Raw genomic sequence first — 22,298 nt, forward strand, 5'->3', positions numbered from 1 at the left:
CTGGGCCTACGGTGTCTTACTGAAGGCACGTGGACCTCAGGAGCCTATAGGCCTTGTTGCTCTTCACACGGTCGGTTGAAGGAAGACAGAAGAAGAATCCAGGAGAACCACTCTTTTTCCTGGAGGGACGCGGCCTGAGGCGGCCCCTCGAGCTCCTGGAAGCGGCCCTCTCATGGGGTTCTAGAGAGGGAAAGGAGGCAATCGTTATTAGAGTGACAATGTCAACAACAGGAGACACTGTGAGGCTCAGGCCTCACATATTGGACACACATGACATGTAGGCTCTACATACTGATTTCCTCAGCAGGCTGCAGCTGTGGGGGGTGAGAATGGGAGACAGAGACATCGGGTCCACCTCCTTACTTGGCTGTGGGACAATGTCAATGGCGAGCATACCGCTTCTAATGGCTCTGGCTTCTCTGTGTGTAGATGTTAATGAGTTTGTGTTAAGAGGGGGCGGTTAGGAAATAGATAACAGGAAAGCTAAACCGCACATGGGCAACCATGAAGTGTGAGAAGTGACCTGCCATTGCCCATACCAGTGGGTGACTTCTCTCTTACTGTGCATGAATAACCACAGCGGGTGCTGTAGGTTTGAAGTCGAGCCCTGCCCAGGGTGCTCATCTCAGGGGTCCTCTCTGTGACCCCTTTGAAGGAGAGGCAGGATGGCTCAGGTGGGCTCCCAGGGGAAGTGCTGCAGCAGGGTTGTTTGTTAGGGATAAGGGAGCGCGTACAGAATGCATGCAGGTGTTTTTTCAGGGTTCAGTAAAAATAGAGAACCCTTTTGTAAAAAATCCACTCCCAGTGTTGTGTGTTTAATTGGTCAAAAAGATGGTGGCCGGAGGGAACGCTGGCGGGAGCCCATCTCCTGCTACATTGGTAACCATTCAATGCCGGATGGGCCTAACTTACTTCTTCCCTCCAAAGCTGGTCTGGGGAGGAAGTCTCGGTGGCTGATGGAAAAGGTCAGCCAGTGGGGCTGGCAATTACACTTGGGCTACATGAATACATGGGTGACTCCATGCAGGCAACTAAGCAAAGAATCAGGAATAATAACATCAGAGAAGGGAATGGAGTCAATGATTAAAAAAACTAAAACGAGAAAGAGCACAGAAGTGAACGCTACATTGATGAATAACATTTGACCTGTCATGAGTTCTATTTAAAAAGAAGGACTGTAAACATGCGAGCACTCACTCTTGATCCTATGATCCTTACAGGTCTGACCGAAGTGCCCAAGAACATTCCCCGGGACACCAGCCTCCTGGACTTGCAAAACAACAAGATCACAGAACTGAAGAAGGACGACTTCAAGGGCCTCACCAAGCTCTACGTAAGTGGGCAGCGTCGTCCCCGCAGTAACCCATCCTGGGGCAGCAGGAGACCAGGGGCCAACATTCCCACACTAGAGGAACATCCTTGGGTAGTCGGGGGCCACTTACTGCAATTTTCTGAGCTACCAGTAAATATAAATTCTGTTCTGCACCTAGAGATGGTTCAAGTTATGGGTAAATTGGGTGATTTCCCCAGTAGAATGGTGCCTCTGAGGTGCTGCCAGGGCTTTGGCAGAGCCCACCACCTGTCCAGAACAGGGAAGCTACTATCTGATGGTCCAAGAACCACCAGAAAAACAGAGGCATTGGCAGTGTGGGAAACGCCTTAATTGTTGTGTAGGTTGGCCTATCATTGAGTACAGAGCAGAACTCAGTCCTATCCACAAGCCTGCAATAGGCAGGAACACCCACAAGGTCCTGGATTTACCACTGAGGCGATGCCAGAATCGTGTAAACCTTTGCGGTACTATCCACCCGGCTTTAAAAAGGAACTAATCCCAATGATCAGAGCAAAGCAAACCAACTAATGAGCATGGACTCTCCTGTCCAGTGTCATACTCTGCCCATTCTATGGGATAGACCAATGTGCTGGTGAAAGTGGCAGATGTGATGCCCGTTGAGTGGGGACTGGCAGCCCATTTCTGCCCTTGCCTACAGAAAACGCAAACATCACTCTACACTAACAATGCGGTCCCTAGGCATCATTGTTGGGTTGTGTATCAGAGAAGGTACAACAGAAAACACTTGACTGGTCATGACATGACCTTCGCATTAAGACCTGGGGAAACCCCTTCGGACACGTCCCGCTAAACCCGACACAGTCTGAAAGGAAGCTGTGCGGAAAGAGATATATGAAACCCAGAGAGCTGCCTCCTGCCTCGCAGGGTCTCCATGTGTAGTGCAGAATGTAGAGGATCTGCTGCAGATACATGTTTCTTGCTTCGAGCATATAGGGGTTGGCCACTCATGCTGTTGCACACGTCCACCGGTCCTTCTCTGGGCCTATGATGCCATTTCCACCCTCCCCATTCCTACCACCACCTTGCTGCACACAGAGAAAGACCTCACCTACTTTCTAGGCACCACCATTGCCATTCTCGCCTCTGCTACTGGCCATGGATGCCATAGAAATGGAAGACAGGCTCTCACCGAAGTGCCCTTCTGTCCATTCCATGGCAGCCATCTTTGATGATGTTTTTGTTCAGAGACAATACTAGTCTTATGCTCTGCAGAGCCTGTTTCTTCCTCCTGAAAATGACCCTCAGCACCCCTTACGGGTGTTCCTAGTCATAATGTCGCCCGAAATGGTCGTATGGCCTAATTAACTGACTTGGGTCAGTACAAAGTAGTCTACAAGGGCTACAAGGTCTTCTGGCAAATGGAGATAGTTATATTTTGTCAACCAAACAATATGTCATAAAATCCTCGCAGCAGGGCTGGCCCACTGTGCCGAGGGCACATTTGTCTACAGTGCACAACTCCATGCTTCATAGAATCAGATCTAGCTGCCAGTTCCGTCAGTGGAGGGAACTTTCCAAAACGTGTTCCTTCCATATGGCTTCAAATGGTCATATTTTACATGCCTCTTTGGGTAACTCTAAAATTGAAATGTCTTTATGTATTTGCCAGTGGCGCCTTAAGTGAGCAAGAAGGTTATATTATTAAGTAAAACAACTATTCATGAAAGAGCATGTGTTGAGTAGAGAAATCCACTGGAACAGAGCAACCGGACCTCTCTCTTCTGGCTAAATTGAAAGACATCGCTACCTGCAGTGAGAAAAGTAGATTAGTTCAGTATTAAAATCTTATTGTCAGTTAATGAGTCAGAAAGATTCTAAGATTCACCCACATAGAAATAAGAACCACAGAGCAGGAGAGCAAATAAAAGTGAGGTAGAACTACTCTTGCGCTCCCTAGTGCAGGCTTCCAGCAAAGACCCTCAACGGCCTCCCACTGCAAAACCTCCCCTAGACGTGTGGAGAGCAATCCTGCTCCAGTGATCTCAGGACCATTCATTGGCTCCCAAGGTTGTTATGAGGACCCTTGAATTACCACATTAGTTTGATACCTAGCTAAGTGATTGGGACTGCCAATACATCCCCGACAGATCAGTGTTAAGTCATTCCCTTCACATTAAAAATACTCAAAATTCATAGCATACCTCAGCTTATAGCATGCTGCTTTGATAAATTATATGATAGATTATTTATAAGATGCTTAATACCCAGAGGTTTCTAAGTGGGACCCGGGGATCAAACCTATGTTGCTCCATGTCATCTTGCTTTCAAGGCGAGCACGTTGCCCCTAAGCTATCCTCCCGAGAAATAGCGTGTATCCCTTGAGTATCCTAGATAGGATAAGTGGCTCTCTGTTCGGAAAACAGAATCAGTAAGCAGATAACTGGGGCCTAGATGCAAATGAGTGAGTATTGCGTGCTGTATACATTCTGTCATTCGCGCACCTTAAACTCATCCACTCTCAATCCCCCCAAAGAAAACATGCTCGTTCATTCACTCAATCACTTTCTCATGCACTCAGTCAGAGATCCGTGGCACTTATTGACCAGATGCAACTACTTTACCACTCCTGTGGCACCTAACCGAAACATAGGATGACCAGATGTTCAAGATGAAAAACCGACACAGCCATCAACATAAAAGAAGGACTACCTCCCTCGAAGCCTGTCCCCCAATCCTGCACTCCCCTCTCCTTAACCCACCCCCATCTCCGCCCCCCCTCCATCTGACAGTATTTCCAGAACGTCTCCTGCTTATAAATTGCACAGGTCTTGCTGCACATGCGTTTGCCAACTGGTCTCGGTGGCGCGATCAGTTAATGTTTACTTACTTTATAATTGCTGTCGACCCTCCCTTTCCCCAAAACGGGGACAAGGATTTAAATTTAAAAAAACTCTTGGGACGGGGGGACAAAGGGCCCAATTCTAGCACTGTCACCGCAAAACTGGGACGTCTGGTCACCCTACTGAAAAAGTAACTACACATACCGTAGAGCCACAGAGACAGCCCAACGTTAGATGATGGCTGAATGTGTCATTGATTTCTAGGGCTATAATCCTTTAAGCATGACCCCGATCATTAGCAGTTGCGGCGCAGACCTCTGGGTTGGTTGCATATTAAGGCGGCTGCACCAAAAACCAGAATCTTCTCATCTCTTTCCTCAGGCCTTGGTCCTCGTGAACAACAAGATCTCCAAAGTCCACGACAAGGCCTTTGAGCCCGTCTACCACCTACAGAAGCTCTACATCTCCAAGAACAACCTGGCGGAGATCCCCCCGAACCTGCCAAGCTCCCTGGTGGAACTGCGCATCCACGACAACAAGATCAAGCGGGTGCGCAAGGACGTCTTCAACGGGCTCAAGAACATGAACTGCATCGGTGAGCATGCCACGCGCTCCCCGGTGCCCAGAGTGCACTGGGAGAACGTGCACCTTCTGTGCAGGTAGAAGAATGACCTTATTAGGAGCACATCCGTGGATCCGCTTAGTTGTGGGATCAAAGCGGTACATTAGAGGGACAGGATAAGTCACTGAGGAATTATGTGCCAGACAATGCACAAGGTCCCAGGTCAAACGTTTTTAACGGCCAATGTGACTTTTAAGGTCCTGAAAATGTACTCAATGGGGGTGAAATATTCCATGTAATACAAGCAACACAAAAAAGTGGATTTTGGGTAATGTACCAAGGCCTTTTTCTCAGACCAAGCAGTGGGCTTCCAAGGGGTACAGCTGGCTCCCACAGGCTTCTGTATTGGTTAGTGAGTATCCAGTGTCGTCACAGTCAGCGGATGGCAGAATCAGCCGGTTGTCTTTTACTACTAAAGAATTGTCAAAAGAACAACTGCAAAAAAGGACGAAGTTCCAAAACAGCTCATTGTAGGATGGCGCAAGTCATGGAGGAGTTCCGCAAATATATACAATATACAATGATGTGGACTCTCTGTGTGAGCAGCTCTACAGGGTCACGGAAATTCCATGTGCATTACAATATCCCTTCTAAGCGCATTAAGTGGCATTTCATTTTTTTAAATATCTGGGTGCACTTTCCCCTGTCCTAAAACCCCTGTTGTTATTTTTTTAAACCTCCTCTTTTCATTTTCTGCAGATCCATGTTTTATTTTTACCACCTCTTTTGTTATGTCTTTGTAATTTCATTCAGTCTATTTACACTGGTTTCTTTCTTTTCTCTTCTTTTTTTAACTTGTCAGTTTTCTTTTTCTGTTGATATTTCCTTCTTCCAACAGTGTCCCACTATTTGAACTACTCTATCGGAATATATTGTTGCATTTTAGATCTCATCCCTTTCTCCTTCTGCAATTGTACTTTTTCTTTCATGCATTTCTTCCTCCCTCCTTACTGTCCCTTTTCTATCAATGTTCTCCCACTCCTTCTTTTCTGCCCTCTTTTTCATAAATGAAGAATAGTTAGGTAGCGTTCCACGCCAGTGTTAATTAAGCTCAAATCAAGTGTATATGCACAAAGTAGATTTATGTGTTACACAGTGTGTGTCCTTAGGTACATAAATGCAGTCCTAAGTCATCCTAGGTGATTTTTAACCTTCCAGGGCCAACATCATACAAATGGTGGCACGTGCTAATGTTTCTGCCGTGACCGGGCTTTGTCAAGGCGCAGAAAAATCCCAACAATTCAAAACCAATTGGCCTGTCTTAGAAATAAAGGTTATTCTGTCGTAGATCAAATTTTCATTTGATATGTCCTTAGTTACACTGTACATAACATTCCATTGGTCATCAATTCATCCTGATATTGTTAGTTTTCGATCTTCGATGTTATCAACTGTTAGTTGATCTGATTCTGTCCAAAATATTGTAATTACACAAAAGCTGTTAATACATAATAATATTTGTTACACATTAGTTAGTGTTTCCAATATTCATGTATTGTTACAGAATCAATTAACAGTGGGCCATTGTCCATATTACAAAGAAACCTGTGAGGATAAGTGAAGTGGGGACAAGAGAAAAGAAAGAAGAAAGATGTTAGGGAGGAAATAGGCTAGATCTATATGTATTGTCATTCATTGTTCCTAAGTAGAGTTGACTAAAGTGTTCAGGCAATCATCTTGCTAGTCATCTTAAGAACCTAAAAGTCTGTCACAAGACATCAACAAAATCTCTAGGTAATTAGTTTGTAATTGTGTATTTGTGCATGTGTACCATTGGGTGTGACTATCTCATGGCATCAACAAATGATCTATTGTTTTAGTCTATAAGTCTGCAAAAGTGCATGGGCATACTTAGGAATGGCAAATGGGTACATGCAAAGCTTGTGATTGTGAGCTATGCATTTATGCATTCATTGTTCAGGTGGTATGTCTCCACAGTCGGGACTAAATACCTCTATAATTTCTTGAGGGATCTTTGTGCTTGCGAGATCCTTGTGGCAGAGAAAGTACGCCGATCTCAGTTCTTTATTAAGGTTATCCGAGAAATAGAAACCTTATGTTGGTACATGTTACATGTATAATTAAGTGTAGATTATTATTCTCTGGTGTACTTCCTAGTTAAAGTAAATATTTAGGCCCCGATTCATGGATTATTTTCGCCGAAAAAAATTGGGATTTGTGCGCTATTCTGCCTGCAAATCCCCATTTGTTAAACAGGGATTTACGCGCAGAATGGCACATAAATCCTGTTTTTTTCGGCGCAAATAATCCATGAATCAGCCCTTAAATATGTTGAAAGTACCTTATTAGTTCGAAGATTATTCTTCTATATATATAGTGCTCTGCGCATCAATGATTCTTTTGTGCTATTGTCCTTATATATATGTCCTATTGGATAAAATGAAGAGAGAAAGAAATGTTCATATAGCTGGGTGTTACCTAAATCGAAATGATTAGCTAGGTGGGCCTGGGTTTGCAATTCGCTTACCTGGTCAGGTGGTTGCTAAGCTTCTTTCTCGATTACGGTGCTCCGTGTGTGTGTGAGCACCACCATTTTGAAAGTAAGCTTTACGGCCATAATGCAATGACATCAGGCACTCTCCGACGCAGTGATATCATTGTCATCATCCGCGGCCGCTCGTCGCATCATTATGAGCAAATCCTGCTTCTCAGGGGCTCATAAGTGAGAATACTGTGAAGATTATGGAAACAATCTTTTGGAAGCCCTGTCAGTTTAAGGAGTGAGATGCTAACCTTTATTTTGCTAAATATGATCAATCCAATATAAGATCTAAATAATAATATTTTTCCTCTAGCCATCCGGCTGACTACAATTATCATAATTTGCTGTTAGAGACAATAGCCACCCAGCTTAGTGGACAGGGAAGCCATATTGCTTAGGCAGGGACCTTGGTTCCATTTCTTAATGTATGGGACTGATCATAAACTGTAGTAAAGTGCATCCAATGGTTGCATGTAGTTGGGATAAGAGGGAGGATAGATAGGAGGCTCTTGAAGTCATGGGAAAGCAAGATGGGAAGACGGAAAAGCCATGTGTGCAGACAGTTGGACCTCATTTATCGTGGGACTCAGCTGTATTCCATAGGGCGCAGCACAGGAAGGAGAGATAGCAGGAGAGGTCTGTAGGCCGCAGCACAGTGCATCTGTCTGGATGTACTCACTCTGTGCCATGTGTAGGGTCATATGTTACAAAGCAGGGAGCTCAAACACGTCACATATTAGGCCGAGGTACTGACTGGAACCTCCCTGTCAGGTCTCCTATATTTAAGGCCACCTCTGGCTCGAAACAGGTGTGAGGAATGGACGGGAAATGACGTTCAGAATGGCTCTCACCCTAATGTTTTTCTCTCTCCACTTTCCTTCCAAGAAATGGGTGGCAACCCCCTGGAGAACAGTGGCTTGGAGGCCGGGGCGTTCGATGGGCTGAAGCTCAACTACTTGCGCATCTCTGAGGCGAAACTCACTGGCGTCCCGAAAGGTAAGTGGAACTTTCCAGACCTACTGCCACGCACTTGAGACATCTTTGTTCATATGGGAGCAAGACTCCCCCACCCCCGCATCCACCGAGTTGCAGGTTGACCTGAGGGTATCTCAACATCTCTGGGGGAATCACTGCCGAGGTTGAGCAGTGATTGAAGTGTACCAAGAAAGTAGTGGAACTGTGACTCTGGCGGGGGACAGAGTAGGAAGGAAAGGAGCAACGTGCGACACATTTTTCCGGGGTTGCAGTCAGGCTGGTTGGCAGCCAATTGAGTTTAAATAGATGTCAGTTTCGCTGTAATTGATATCCGGTGGTTGGTGAAAATGGCTGCAAAAAGTAGTGGAGCTGTTGACAGCAAAACATACCGCTCACGCTCACTTCGACCACTGAGATAGAGTGTTCCCTTTTCCACCTGGAGGTACTTACCATTACAGTAAGCTCCAAGGCTATGCTGCCCCTCATGTTATGTTATGCTACTGGTATTTATTCCATGGTCTCCAGATGCTCTGGCGGATATGAATCGGGAATGTGGTGGGGGGGGCAGGTAGATCAGTAGAGAGAGAGGGAATTTGCAAGAGAGCCGCTGTGTCGATGCGTGCAGTTCAGAAGTACCCGGGTACTGTGTGTGTGTCTGTTTATAGGTGGTCTGTGTTTAGTGCATAGAGGCATTGTTATCCAGATGAGAGCCTTGGGTGCGCCTTGTTATAGGGCGATACCTTGCAAGGAGGTGTGTCCCACTGGCTCACCATGTTATAAGTTGATTGGAATTCTTATCCCAGTTCCTGCGCTAGACGCACGAAGCCACCCTCAGGTAATATTGGTCCCCAAGCGCTCAGCCTCCATTAGCTGTAAACACTGCACTGGTCAGAAAGAGGACCTCAATTTTTAAAGGGACTTGTTCTGCGTGTTTCTCCCCATCATGTGCATAAAAGGGGGAATTGGGTTGACCCTTAGGGAGGAGCTCCTTCCCAGACCCCGCCCCCCATGCAAGCAGAGATTCTGCCCCCCACATCCAGAGTGCGCTTTGTGATGAGAAGCTCCCTGGAAAAGAAGTAGGGGTGGGGCTAAATTCAGTGACTGCAATCAACATGGCCTTTGAAAGGCAAGCTATTTAACAATACATAATACAATATTCGTTTTATTGTTATAGAATTCCTAAAGTACAGGTTTCTCTCTGGAGTCCTGTGCTCACAATCCTGAAAAGTAACTGCATATCTATGCTGCTAGTGAGTTGTAAAAAAACATCGCCCCTGAAAAAAAGCCTTCAAATAAACCCAAAATAAATATGAGAGGTATCACTGCGATGATCGCACAAAGTAAATTATGCAGTGAATTTAACAACCAAAATTACAACCAAGAACTTCTTAATGGCAAAACCAGTAACATGATGTGCGTTGCAGCTTCGGAGTCTCGTTCCCTAGCGCGTTTAGAGGGGGGAAGATGTGTTGGCCACGTTATTTATTTATTTATTTATTTATTTAATTTTATTTATTTGTATTGCGCCGGTAGCTCTCGAGCTTCGGGCGCAGAGACAAGAACACGAAAGACAAATGACATACAAAATACACGTAGCACAAGACATTGGAACTGCATAAATAGGTGGGCCTTGCAACAAGTAGATTCCAATAAGGATTTGCAATCCTGCGATTAGTAGACCTCAGACTTAGAAAATTACACTGTACATTTTACTTGTTATGGCAGTAAAAGATTATTGGCTGTAATTTGAGTTGGTGACTGCACTTGATAATTGATCGGTGCAGTGATATATCTCAGTGCAGAAGCCCCCAACACAACAAGAAGGTTTGGGGATCTGTCAGAACCAAGACAAAATCCCTGTATATCAATGGGTCGTGGGGGAGGGGCTTTGGGGGGCATTTCTGTCACTTGTTTGAGTTTGTGCAATTTAAGCTGCGGCGTCTCTGGGGGGTTTTCTGGGGGGCTATAGCCCTGGGTCTTTTGGTCAGAGCCCCGGATAGAAGCTCAGGGACTACAACCAAAAGGCTATAGCTATCCCCGAATCCCGCCAGTCCTACATTAGCTTAGCCCCGGATCTTGTCCAGACCTAGAAACACCCCTGCCTCGAAACCTTAAATTCAAGAAACATTATACAAGATTTAAGGAACATCAATCACCCCAAATGCTCTCGTCTTCCACTTCCACCACAAACTTATTACTACTTATTACTTTTAACCCACCACCCACCTTCTGAGCCGTTTGCATACGTCTGCCACCCTCGCGGCTTTAGTCGTCGCACAGTAGGGTGGGCCCTGGTTTTCTGGTAGGCCTTTGCTTTTGGAGGATGCGTAGAGTAGGGCCAGTCAGAGTGAGCCTTGCATTCTGACCCCAGCAGATCCCGTGCCAGATCCTGGGTCTTTGATTGATTCGTAGAGTAGAGCCAATCACAGTTAGACTTTCATTCTGACCCCAGCAGATCCCGTGCCAGATCCTGTGCCCTTGATAGATTCGTAGAGTAGAGCCAATCACAGTCAGACTTTCATTCTGACCCCAGCAGATCCCGTGCCAGATCATGTGCCCTTGATAGATTCATAGAGTAGAGCCAATCCCAGTTAGACTTTCATTCTGACCCCAGCAGATCCCGTGCCAGATCCTGTGCCTTGGATAGATTCATAGAGTAGAGCCAATCCCAGTTAGACTTTCATTCTGACCCCAGCAGATCCCGTGCCAGATCCTGTGCCCTTGATAGATTCATAGAGTAGAGCCAATCCCAGTTAGACTTTCATTCTGACCCCAGCAGATCCCGTGCCAGATCCTGTGCCCTTGATAGATTCGTAGAGTAGAGCCAATCCCAGTTAGACTTTCATTCTGACCCCAGCAGATCCCGTGCCAGATCCTGTGCCCTTGATAGATTCGTAGAGTAGAGGCAATCACAGTCAGACTTTCATTCTGACCCCAGCAGATCCCGTGCCAGATCCTGTGCCCTTGATAGAATGGTAGAGTAGAGCCAATCACAGTTAGAATTCCTTTCTGACCCAGCAGATCCCGTGCCAGATCCTGTTCCCTTGATAGATTGGTAGAGTAGAGCCAATCACAGTTAGAATTCCTTTCTGACCCAGCAGATCCCGTGCCAGATCCCGTTCCCTTGATAGATTGGTAGAGTAGAGCCAATCACAGTTAGAATTCCTTTCTGACCCCTGCAGATCCTAGCCTTTTCTTCCGACCCCTGCAGACTTTATTTTTCTTTCCAGCCATGTGCAAGATATGTGTGTCTTTTTAAAGGCTCCTGCCCACAACCTAAAACATCTGCTCTGTTGCAGCATTGCAGGAACCATCCTCATCCCTGTGAGAGCAACCCTGCTATATGCCTGAATGTATTAGTGTATGACTCTGGCCCAAGACATAGCATACCCAGAACCCCCACTGCACAGGCCACCATTGGATCTGAAAGAAAGCCATAACGCAGAGATATTTGCTCCACAATTCTAAATGAGTAAAGCACAATGCACGACAGCCCAAGAGGCTGCCCTTCTTCAAATCGCCCTGTCCGCCATAATGCAACAGGCGCCCTCATGCTTAAAAACATGAACGACACAAGGTTCGGCAGAACACCTCTAAAAGATCTAAGTAAAAAGGCCCACGACCTGGCCCACAAATACCACAAGTCACTGTCTGAATTCCAGAGGAAACATTCCAGGTAAAAGAAAACGGATACCTCCTAACCTCCTCCGTTCCAGCATACGCAGCGACTCTTCCTGCAGGGAAAATGGAGTCCTGTTGAAGGAAGACAATACTCTGCAGCAAAATAATTCCGAAACTAGGATCCACGCCCCTGGCTCAACCACCACACAAAAGTTTCTACAAAGGAAATCCCATTCACTTTGTCGATTTGTTGAAATGATGTCTGCTAAAAACTGGGTCTCATTACGAGTTTGGAGGTATTTCAGCGGCAAATCCTCTGAAATACCACCAAACGGATTTGCAGTTACCACCACGCGGTCAGACCGAATTTCCTCTGGATTACATGTGGTGGTAGCGGTGTAAATCCCTATTTATTTTGGGTCCTTTGGACCCAATGAGGCTTTTTTGGTGGAATTACCGTGGCAGAATTACTGGCGATTTTTGGGCATTGAGTGGCAAGATTTACCTCCAGGGTTTTGCTGGAGGTAAATCTTCCACTCAAAGCCAAAACCCATTTGACGTAGTGGTAAAATTGGAGGTAACTGCGTTACCTCCAATTTTACCACTTACCACCATGCTCGTATTGAGGCCCTTATCTTTAAAGACCAGAGTTTTCCTTGACTACCTCCATAAAAACTCAGAGAAAGAACAGAACGCCAAGACCCCACCGTAGAAGAAACAATAGACCTAGCCGAAGGAAAGTAGATAGGAAGCGGAGAGGAACCTGGTGACCAAAGATTCACCAACTGCCTAACTACCCGGAGTCCTGCTGAAGGCCTTCACAGCAGCCTTTTACTAATGGATGATGGAGGCTGCATGGTAAGGTCAAAAGCACCCCGACGGAGCACAAGCACATGGAAGGAAACTGACGATAGGGGCAGCATCACCCCAGATTACCCACAGCCATTAACCGCACACCTAGAGATGCAGGCTGGGTTAAAGGGTCACCCGTGGTTTTTCAGGCAGTAATTTCTTTGAAGTAATTTACATCAATTTATGTAGGGGGCTGTGGGTTGAGGGTTAAAGGAGGAGGGGTTTGGGGTTGGGTTATTAGTGTAGGGGGATGGGAGGTTTAGGGGACACCACCGCCCAATAAAAAGAAAATATCAAATTGAATTTTCGAAGTAATTACTTCAAAGCAATTACCGTCGGCAAAATAGCAATGGCATGGGACCGATCATAGAAATGCAGCTGCAAAAAGTCAAGAGGAAAACTGATTTTAGAGTTCCACCAGCACCATTTCTAAATAAAAGATATGAAGCTCCCTGGAGCATAAATCACCTGGGAGGAGTGTTGGGGACAAAGGAAGAGAGATCCTGCTGTGGCTCAACCCACTTATAAACAACTGGCAACTTCGAGCAGAGTGGGGAAATACAGCCATGGGCAAAAATTTTTAATTCAAGGTACTGTCTTGGAAGATAAACATCCCCAACCAGGGTCCTCCGGATCTTTGGCAGAAGTCCCTGAAGATTTCCAAGTGATGAAGCAGAGATTACGGGATGTGCTTTCACCCAGTTGCTCCTTCTGCAAGAAGAAAAACATGCCCAAACCATAATCAACCAGTCCTGGTATGGTGCAATGGTGGCTTCTGTTACTTGCCCATGCAACTATGATCCTGGGGAAACCTGTAGTCAAAGACCAACTTCTGCACTGCTCATGTGATAGAGTGGAGGTCACACAGGTGCACCACACACCTCAAGCTGGCTACAAATACACAGGGCTGTGCACATACAGAAGGAGGGAGGGGACAGAAGGGAAAGGATAATTGCCTCAATGAATCTAAGAGATCCCCAGATGGTTTGATAGTATCATAACTTGTAGACATGTATGCAACACAAAACATGCACACCGACTGGGACGGAGACCAAGGGGAGTTCAGGATCCCAGGCTCGCGAGAAAGGCCGCATGACTTCAGTTGCATACCCCAAAGGCAGACCACCAATGATAGCAGAACCAAAGTATTGTCTTGTCAGTATTCCTGGGAAAAACTGCAGGTGCCCTCTGGAAAGTCTTGCTTCTTCCACCGCTGCCCAACAGGGCGCAGACGTCCTTCAACAAGGAGCCGGAAAGGTCTATGCTGCATACAAATAAGAGCAAAATGCCCATGGGAGCAGAGAAAGCACCCTCTTAAAAGAAGCCGATATGTTCCTGTTGGTGGTGCCCTGGGCAGGGTGAAGGTGCCCTGCTTGTGATCTGTGCCCTGAATCTTGCAAATGATTCTGCATGTGTTTGGGCAGAGTCTTTCAGCTTACCATGGGTACAGCAGGTCCTCACTCCTGGGGTCAGCCTCAGGTGTCACCCATGTCCAAGAATAGCACTGGGTTGAGGGCAAAGAGTAGGTAGAAGACGCCTCTTACTCTGTTCTCCCTTTCTTGTCTTGCAGCATAAAGTCCTACTTCAGACAGGGGGAAGGTCTCGCCTGCTTATTTTGCTTTTATTTGATTTTATTTTTATTTTATATAGCGCTATACACTAAAGCGCTTTACAGCAATAAAAATAAATGGTACAATTCATGGGAAGAAAACTGGCAAACAATTTAACTGGAAAACAAGTGAGTTTTTAGACGTGAGCAGAAAGCAGGAAATTAAGAAAGAGATTGAAGAGGGAGAGAAAGCGCGTTCCAGTGCTTGGGGCCAAGAGAGAGAAAGAGCGGAAGTGGGAGTTAGCACAGGGGGGACAGGGGACAGTAAGAGGAAAGAGATATTCAGAGCAGAGAGAGAGAGATGGGACATAGAAAGAAATAAGAGCAGGAAGAAGAGGCGGGCAAGATTATGAAGGCATTTAAAGACCAAACACAGGAAGTTTAAGAGTAAACGTGATTGACATGGGAGCCAGTGAAGAGCGGCAAGAGCTGGGGTGATAGAGCTGCGGGAGGATAGAGAAAAAAGAATATATAGTGGAGTTGTAGATAGAGCGGAGGGGAGGGAGATGAGTAGCAGGGACGCCAGCCCAGGGTACTGCTTTGTCTCATGTTTCCTCCTACCAGGATGACCACACCCCCCAGTCTTCCCGAACTGTTCCTGAAATCAGCCCTTTGTCCATAGAGCTCTTTTATTCAATTTAAAAACCCTGTCCTGGTTTTGAGGACTGGGGGGTGCGGGGAGGGGGGGGGTCGTGACCACGGGCAGAATCACAGCCGTGGCTGTATAAATCATCACACCTTGCTCTCTGAGCAACAAGTCACCAACGTGTATAAACCAAATAAACACTATAATACTTTGGCTCGAGCCACCAACCTTTCTGTGCATAAACACATTGTCCCACAGAGATTGCTTGGAAAAGGGCTTCATATCAAGGCCTGAAATAACAATCGCAGCAAAATATGCATTCTTTTCAGTATGCTACAGTCAGAGCCAAATCCGCAGAGTTTATGTCGAGGGGAGGGACTGCACCCCACCCACAAACAAAAACGACCCATTCCCTGCTACTGAAGTGTAGCCATGGCAGCAACTGAGAAACATAATTCATACTTTATTATTTTTAAAATCTGGTCCTCCTACTTCTTACCCACCAAGCTGAAGAGCTAGGAGAAATGACAGACGCCTCTAGCTAAAGAGCTTTGTATAAAAGTCTTTCTTCATTCGTATTTGTATTTGTATTTTGTTTATTTATAGTGTGCACCTGGCCCTCAGGCATCTGGGCGCATTTCTTAGGGAGGGTAACAGGGGGAGGTACAGGTAGCAAGCAATACATTTACAATAATAGTACAGTATTGGTAAGCAAATGTACACTTTTTACAGAGGCAATATATCAAGGAAGCATATTTACAACAGCGTTATTAGCCGAAAGGTACGTGTGGCAGTGACATAATGGCTGTGATGTGGTCTTGCTCGATGAGCCAAGTGTTGACATTATTCTTGAATACCAGGTGAGATGGTTCAGCTCTCAATGCGGTAGGTAGTGTGTTCCAGAGTTTAGCGGCGAGGACTGGGAAACTGGATCCCCCCACTTTCTGAAGTTTGAATCTAGGTATTACCAGTGAGTGGTCTTGTGCAGATCTTAGAGGTCTGTTGGGATTGTAGGTGGTGAAGCGGTTAGCAAGGTAGATAGGTGCCTGGTTAGTTTTAGATGCGTGCGTTAATGCAAGAGTTTTGAGAGATATTCTGGAGGCAATAGGGAGCCAGTGAAGGCTGCGTCGTGTGTCAGATATGTGAGATTTCCCGGAAATGTTGAGGGCCGCACTTATAGCATTGTTCTGGGTGACCTGGAGCTTGTTGATGTTTCTTTGGCTAGTACCTAGATACAGGGCATTACAGTAGTCTATTTCTGCCATAACAAGGGTTCTAGCTAGGATAATGCAATTAGGAGGAGTAAGGAATGGTCTGCAAGCTGTTATAAGCTTGCAAGTGTAGGCCGATGCAGAAACAATGGCATTAGTTTGTCTAGTGAGGGAACTCACTCACTAGACAACTAAACTAGACACTCATTCGGTTGGGTGATATTGTATGTAAATATGTGCTCTGTAAAGCGCTTTGGATTAAGGCGCTATATAAATAACACATCATTATCGCATCATTAACTTAAGGTGCCTGTTAATTTCCCTCACAATTGCACCTGAAAATACTGCCACTATCTAAGCATCATTTAGTGATGAAGCGTTCTCCACATGCATGCAGGCTTTGTACTGCAAAGTAGTAGGCTCTCTGCATTAGGTTCATCGGATGGATATCCAACACCATGGATCCCTCAGGAGAAGGTTGCAGTGGAAGTAGCTCCAGAGGTTGCTGGGTAAATCATGCCCGGCAGGAGACCAACCCTAAAAGAACAGAAGAACCCATCTACAGAAGGGGCTTTCTGATCCAGCCACTTTATACCTCATCTGGAGGAGTGGGCGGGACTTCCCTTGAGAGGGGTGGACACTTACTCACAGCAGCATGGGTTGCTGTCCTAGAGGCAGGATCCACCCCACTCTGCAAGGACTGAGACGAGGATGAAGGACGTAGGCAGAGGGCCAGCCAGGTGCTCACTCTAGTAGACGGGAAAATCAAATGGTGCCCATGGGGGTGGAATCAGATGATTTTACCGCACATTCTGCCTGCATTATTCCTCTTCCATTTTGAAAACTGGGAGGCTGATTCTGAGCTCATGATGAAAACAGTGTGGAAATATGCCATTCTGCCCTCCAGTTTACAGAACCACCATTCTGAAGTGGGTGGAAGTATTGGCGGGGAGATGTTGTGCTTTCCAGCAGCAAAAGCTGCTAAAATCTCTCACTGTGGGGTAAACATTTGCTCCAGTGACATTGCGAGCATTTCTGAAAAGACTGCCACTTTTCTAATTGAAGAAAGTACTCTTAAACTTTTATTAAACTAGAAAAGTGGTGCTGTAGTCTAAGAAATGCTATATTTATTAAGGGAAAAAAGGTGCCGTGGAGTTTATCTGCACCTCAAATGTGCTGTATTTTAACTCCTTTTAAGTTCCACCATGGACCTTAGCTCAAGACACTCATTCTGACCCTCTCGGAAGTGTGCTTTTTCAGCTCATTCTGCGTGGAAACTCCTCCAGAAAAAAGGTGCCGCCTGTTGAAATGTAATGGGCCTCAATTTTTGTATTAGCAGCCGTTATTTTTAGACCATCAATCACCCCAGCTTTAGGAAGTGATTGACGTGTAAAATATAAGATAGTGGAATGATGCTCCCTCTGCTCTGACCCTCTTTTCTGCTTCCTCAACTCCACCACGGCCACAAGACCCTTAAGGTCATGCTATGTCAACACAATTGTCACACCCACAACGCGAAAGGTATGCGCTGGTGGCTCCAGCTTACCCACCCAAGCAGCCACGCTTTGGAACGTACTGCCACCTCACCTCAGAATGATTGAGTTACACCTAGCCCTTCGCAAGGCTATCAAAACTAGGCTCTTTGCTTAAAATGCCTACCAGTGTGTATCTCCTTAAGCATGATTCCTGTACCTGCATGCCATTGTATAACTATGTGGAACTACGAGACCTATGGTCACCCGCTTTGTAAATCACAAGACCTCTCATCTTCTGTAACAGCGCCTCGATGCCTTTTGGCTGCAAGTGCGCTTAACAAATGCAAATAAATATGAAATAAATAAATACTCACTGGTAACCTCTCCCCCAACGCAAACCCCATACCTGTGTCCTTCCTTTCCTCCACTCGCACAGTTCTAGCAAGACTGAAGAAAACACAGTGAACGAATAAGCATTTAAATGACCACCATTAGTGTGTCATTGCCCCCCACACCAAAAGGTCACATTGTATTCTGCAATGAGACTTCACCTATCAGAGTGAGGACTGTGATCAAAATCTCTCTCTCTCTCTCTCTCTCTCCCTCCCCTGCCCCCTCTCTCGCACTCTCTCTCTAGATTAGGGCAATACCTTTGTGAGTCTCTCTCTCTCTCTCTCTCTCCAGATTAGGGCAGTACCTTTGTGAGTCTCTCTCTCTCTCTCCAGATTAGGGCAGTACCTTTGTGAGTCTCTCTCTCTCTCTCTCCAGATTAGGGCAGTACCTTTGTGAGTAGTTCTGTTTGTTCACTGATGCATGCACAGGAAGGAGCCAGGGCTGTGCTGTGTATTCCCTGGGCTCTCTTCCCTTCTGTCACCTCAGAGCTGGCTCTGGCAGACGTGGCCCTCCCACGCTAGTTGCTGGAGCAGATAGTGCTTGGAGCGCTCTGAAGTGGGAAGTAGACCAACGTCCCTGAACAGACCATTACATGAGCAGATTCCCAGTCCTGTGCGGTTGGTCCTAGCAGGAAATGTGCATGCACATGTAACTAATACCTCAGGGACTCAAACTGACCCAGAGCATCTGATATTGTGAAGCAAAAATTTTGTTGACCAAAGAAAAGTTTTATTTGAAGCTTTTTTTCTGTTTAATACTTCCAAGGATTCATTTGTCTGCCGCAAGCACCTCCACTGTCTACTGCATGCACCTCCACTGTCTGATGTGTGCTTTTCCAGTGTCTGAGTCATGCACCTCCATTGTCTGCTGCTGCAAACACTGCTACTGTCTGTTGCATGCACCTCCATTGTCAGCTGCAAGGCTCGCTACTGTCTGATGGATGCACCTCTGCTGTCTGATGCATGGCATCCACTGTCTGATGGATGCACCTCCATGGTCTGCTCCATGCACCTCCACTATATTCTGCATACACCTGCACTGGCTGATGCATGTACCTCCTTTTTCTGTTGCATGCACCTGCACTGGCTGATGCATGTACCTCCTTTTTCTGTTGCATGCACCTCTACTGTCTGATGCATGCACCTCCACTGTCTGTTGCATCCACCTCCACTGTCTGATGCATGTACCTCCATTGTCTGCTGTAAGCCCCTCCGCTGTCTGATACGTGCACCTCCACTTTCTGCTGAGCGGACCTCCATTGCCTGTTGCAAGCATCTCCACTGCTCAGATATTCTTGTTTTCCCTTCCTGGTTAGATCTTCCAGAGACCCTGAATGAGCTTTACTTGGACCACAACCAAATCCAAGCGATCGAACTGGAGGACCTCATTCGTTACTCGAAACTGTACAGGTGAGGCAGGTGTTGCTGGGCTCATGTAAGGGGAGACTGCAGGGAAATAGTCTGCACTGTACTGGTCCCTTGCACCTTGGTAGCAGGAGGCTGGTGCCCCTGAATGACTGCATCCCTATCAGCTGTGTACAGATATCTATGTCAGTGTGATAATTCACGGGATGTTGTCACTTCTTCCCAGTGAGGAGCCTTCCCTAAGAGGCTACAGAGGTGAAGCCACTACCCAATAGGGTGGTAAAAAGCAGGATGACCTCATAGGGAGAGACTCCCCTCGTGGGGATAAGGACTCCTGTCCTGTGAAAGACGTCCCTAAACCCTTGTTCCAAGAAGACATGGCCTTATTAACTCCTTCACTCTCCCAACCTGAAACTGCTACTGTGTGTTATTGTGAAGTCTCTACTATCCCATCTGTAGGGTCAGATAAGACTGAGATGAAGAAGGACCAAAGAAACATAACAAACAGTAGTAGGGATTACCAAACAACTGTTATGAGGTGGCCAATAGGAGGCATGAAGATAACTTCAGAGGCATTGACGGAAAACATTTACGCCCCGCTGGGGGAGTCCAAGCATTATAGTAAAGATCAAGGAAGGACTGAGATGGCTTGAGACCAGGAACAGCAACAAGGAAAGCTGGCGTCCATCCTGCAAGGTCCGGGAATTTCAAACCTGTGCTGCCCGAAACCTTGAGAACCTCGGAAAGAGAACCCGAAAGAACCAACTGAGCCAGAGTAAACCCGACTCGCTGTAGAAGCAGGAAAAATCCAGCAGAGGCATGGCCTTTTCCGTGGTGTACCCTGTGGTCCATAAAACACATCTAGGCCACTGCAGCAATGACTTTGCAGAGCCAGAATAGAACAAGGAGGAGCAAAGCAGGAATATGCGCTGAACAATGTTAGAATCAACAGCGAGCTGAGACCCTGTGATGAACCGGTAGTGTTCCCCAGTGAAGATACAGGTAACGGGAGTTGCAGAAAAGCCATGTGGTGTCCAGAGCCCCAAAGAGTCAAGCATTCCTCATGAATGAACTTCCTCATCACAGTAGTGATACCCAGAGAACCAAGAGCCAAGAATCCCTCGGCAGTGATCTCCCTCATCACAGTAATGATACCCAGAAAACCAACAATGAAATATTCCTCGGGAGTGATCTCCCTCATCAAAGTAGTGATACCTAGAAACCAACAATCAAATATTCCTCGGGAGTGATCTCCCTCATCACAGTAGTGATATCCACAGAACCAAGAGCCAAGCATTCTTCAGGAGAAATCTCCGTCATCACAGTAGTGACACAAAAAACCATAAATCTCAAGTGTGCCTCCAGAGTGAATTATCTCGTTGCAGTGGGAAAACCAACATATGTGAAAGATATCAAAAAGGGCAAATAATTGCCAGGGAGTAATATCTCTAACACTGAAGATATAAACAATCCTGATCAAGTGCCAGCAGCAAGAAGAAGAGTGGATAAAGCCTTAACTCTGTTGTTTGCAAAAACGTGGGAGAAAATAAAGAGACTTTCAAAGGACAACCAAGGAATAGTCTTCAGAACTCTTCCAGATAGACCAGGAGAAGGGAGTCATTCTCCCAGTCCAAGTGTATTTGGTCAATCAGATCTGATTGCAAGAGACTGCTCTTAACTCAGCCTGAGATTGGATTGTTTCACCAGGAGCAGGCAGCTGTTCTTCGAGTGACTTTGATAAGAAGTTCATTGAATCCATTTTTGTTTAATTCCTAGTTGTCGGGATAGAATAGTTGGTTTGGTCAGAGGACAGTATTTTGGTTTTTGTCTTACATCCTGACAAGTACAAAAGTTATTCTGTGCTGAGGTAGGAAAAATCCCTCTAGGAATATGGAGAGGCAAGTTCTTTGCTTTATTTGAATAAAAGCCTATAGCCAGAATGAAAACGCCTCGTCAGCCTCCTTATCCATCTGACCACAGTCAGGCTGTGACCTGTCCTTGAAGGTTTCTGGGTTTGGATGCCCCTGCCACAAACATTCCTAGCTACTTGCTGACACGCTGACTGACTGACGCCACACCCCTTTCCCTATTGCACCTGAAACTGTCTTTACCCTATCCTGAAATCCGAGAGAGAAAGGCAGAGGACAAAATGGGGGTGTACAGTTTGGATGCAGGGTGAACTCCTGCACAGTATGTGCCTGGCCCTTATTCAAATACAAACTGTCTCTTGTGTGTCTTATGTTGCAGGCTGGGGCTGGGACACAACAAAATACGGATGATTGAGAACGGCAGCCTGCCCTTCATGCCGACGCTGCGAGAGCTGCACCTGGACAACAACAAGCTCTCCAAAGTCCCTCCCAGCCTCCCCGATTTGAAGTTCCTACAGGTAAGACCATCACCTCTCTGAGGTCCCCCCCCCACTCACGTTAATTACCTTCATTGTTGCTCGTCTCACCAGCCCGCCTGATAGGGTCCACTCCATTTGGTTACCACCAGTTCCAAATTGAATAATTTTCTAAAGATTCTTTCACATTATGTTTATTTCAAAAATGTCAACAAGTTCCCTCTCATTTCCAGTCTAACACAGCATCCACTATTTCCTAAATTAAGAAGATTAAGGTTGGGCGGTGAAGTCCATAAATACACATCGGGCCTCATTAAGACTTTGGCTATTAGCGCCATGGCTGCCTCCAAAATCGTTTCCGGGTCCGGGATCCCGGCATGGGGAATTACCGGGCCATTCCGAGTATGGAGGGCCTGGTAATTCCTCCTTCAGGGAACCCGGGCCCGGTCCTTCCCCATTCCCATTGAGCCCCTATAGGGCCCCTATAGGGCTCAATGGGAATGGGGCTAACAACGGGCCCACTCATAATGGGCCCGTTGTTAGCTCCCTGGTTCCCTCGCGGGACCCGCTGTGGACGTCTGGATAAACAAGACGTCCACAGCGGGTCCC

General features: G+C 46.3%; 1 protein-coding gene across 3 annotated transcripts in view; it reads left to right on the forward strand.

The window, feature by feature from the left end:
- Positions 1–22,298, forward strand: part of BGN (biglycan) — a 192,244-nt gene that overhangs the window by 159,739 nt on the left and 10,207 nt on the right. For all 3 annotated transcript variants that reach the window (XM_069645356.1, XM_069645353.1, XM_069645354.1), the window contains 5 exons: positions 1,221–1,333; positions 4,516–4,729; positions 8,145–8,255; positions 19,297–19,390; positions 21,593–21,731. In XM_069645356.1, the coding sequence (XP_069501457.1) occupies positions 1,221–1,333; positions 4,516–4,729; positions 8,145–8,255; positions 19,297–19,390; positions 21,593–21,731 (671 nt within the window). The remainder of the gene's footprint in view (positions 1–1,220; positions 1,334–4,515; positions 4,730–8,144; positions 8,256–19,296; positions 19,391–21,592; positions 21,732–22,298) is intronic.

This window comes from Ambystoma mexicanum, chromosome 2p (genome assembly GCF_040938575.1).
Source record: "Ambystoma mexicanum isolate Mex_15411 chromosome 2p, UKY_AmexF1_1, whole genome shotgun sequence".
NCBI classification, from domain to species: Eukaryota; Metazoa; Chordata; class Amphibia; order Caudata; family Ambystomatidae; genus Ambystoma; species Ambystoma mexicanum.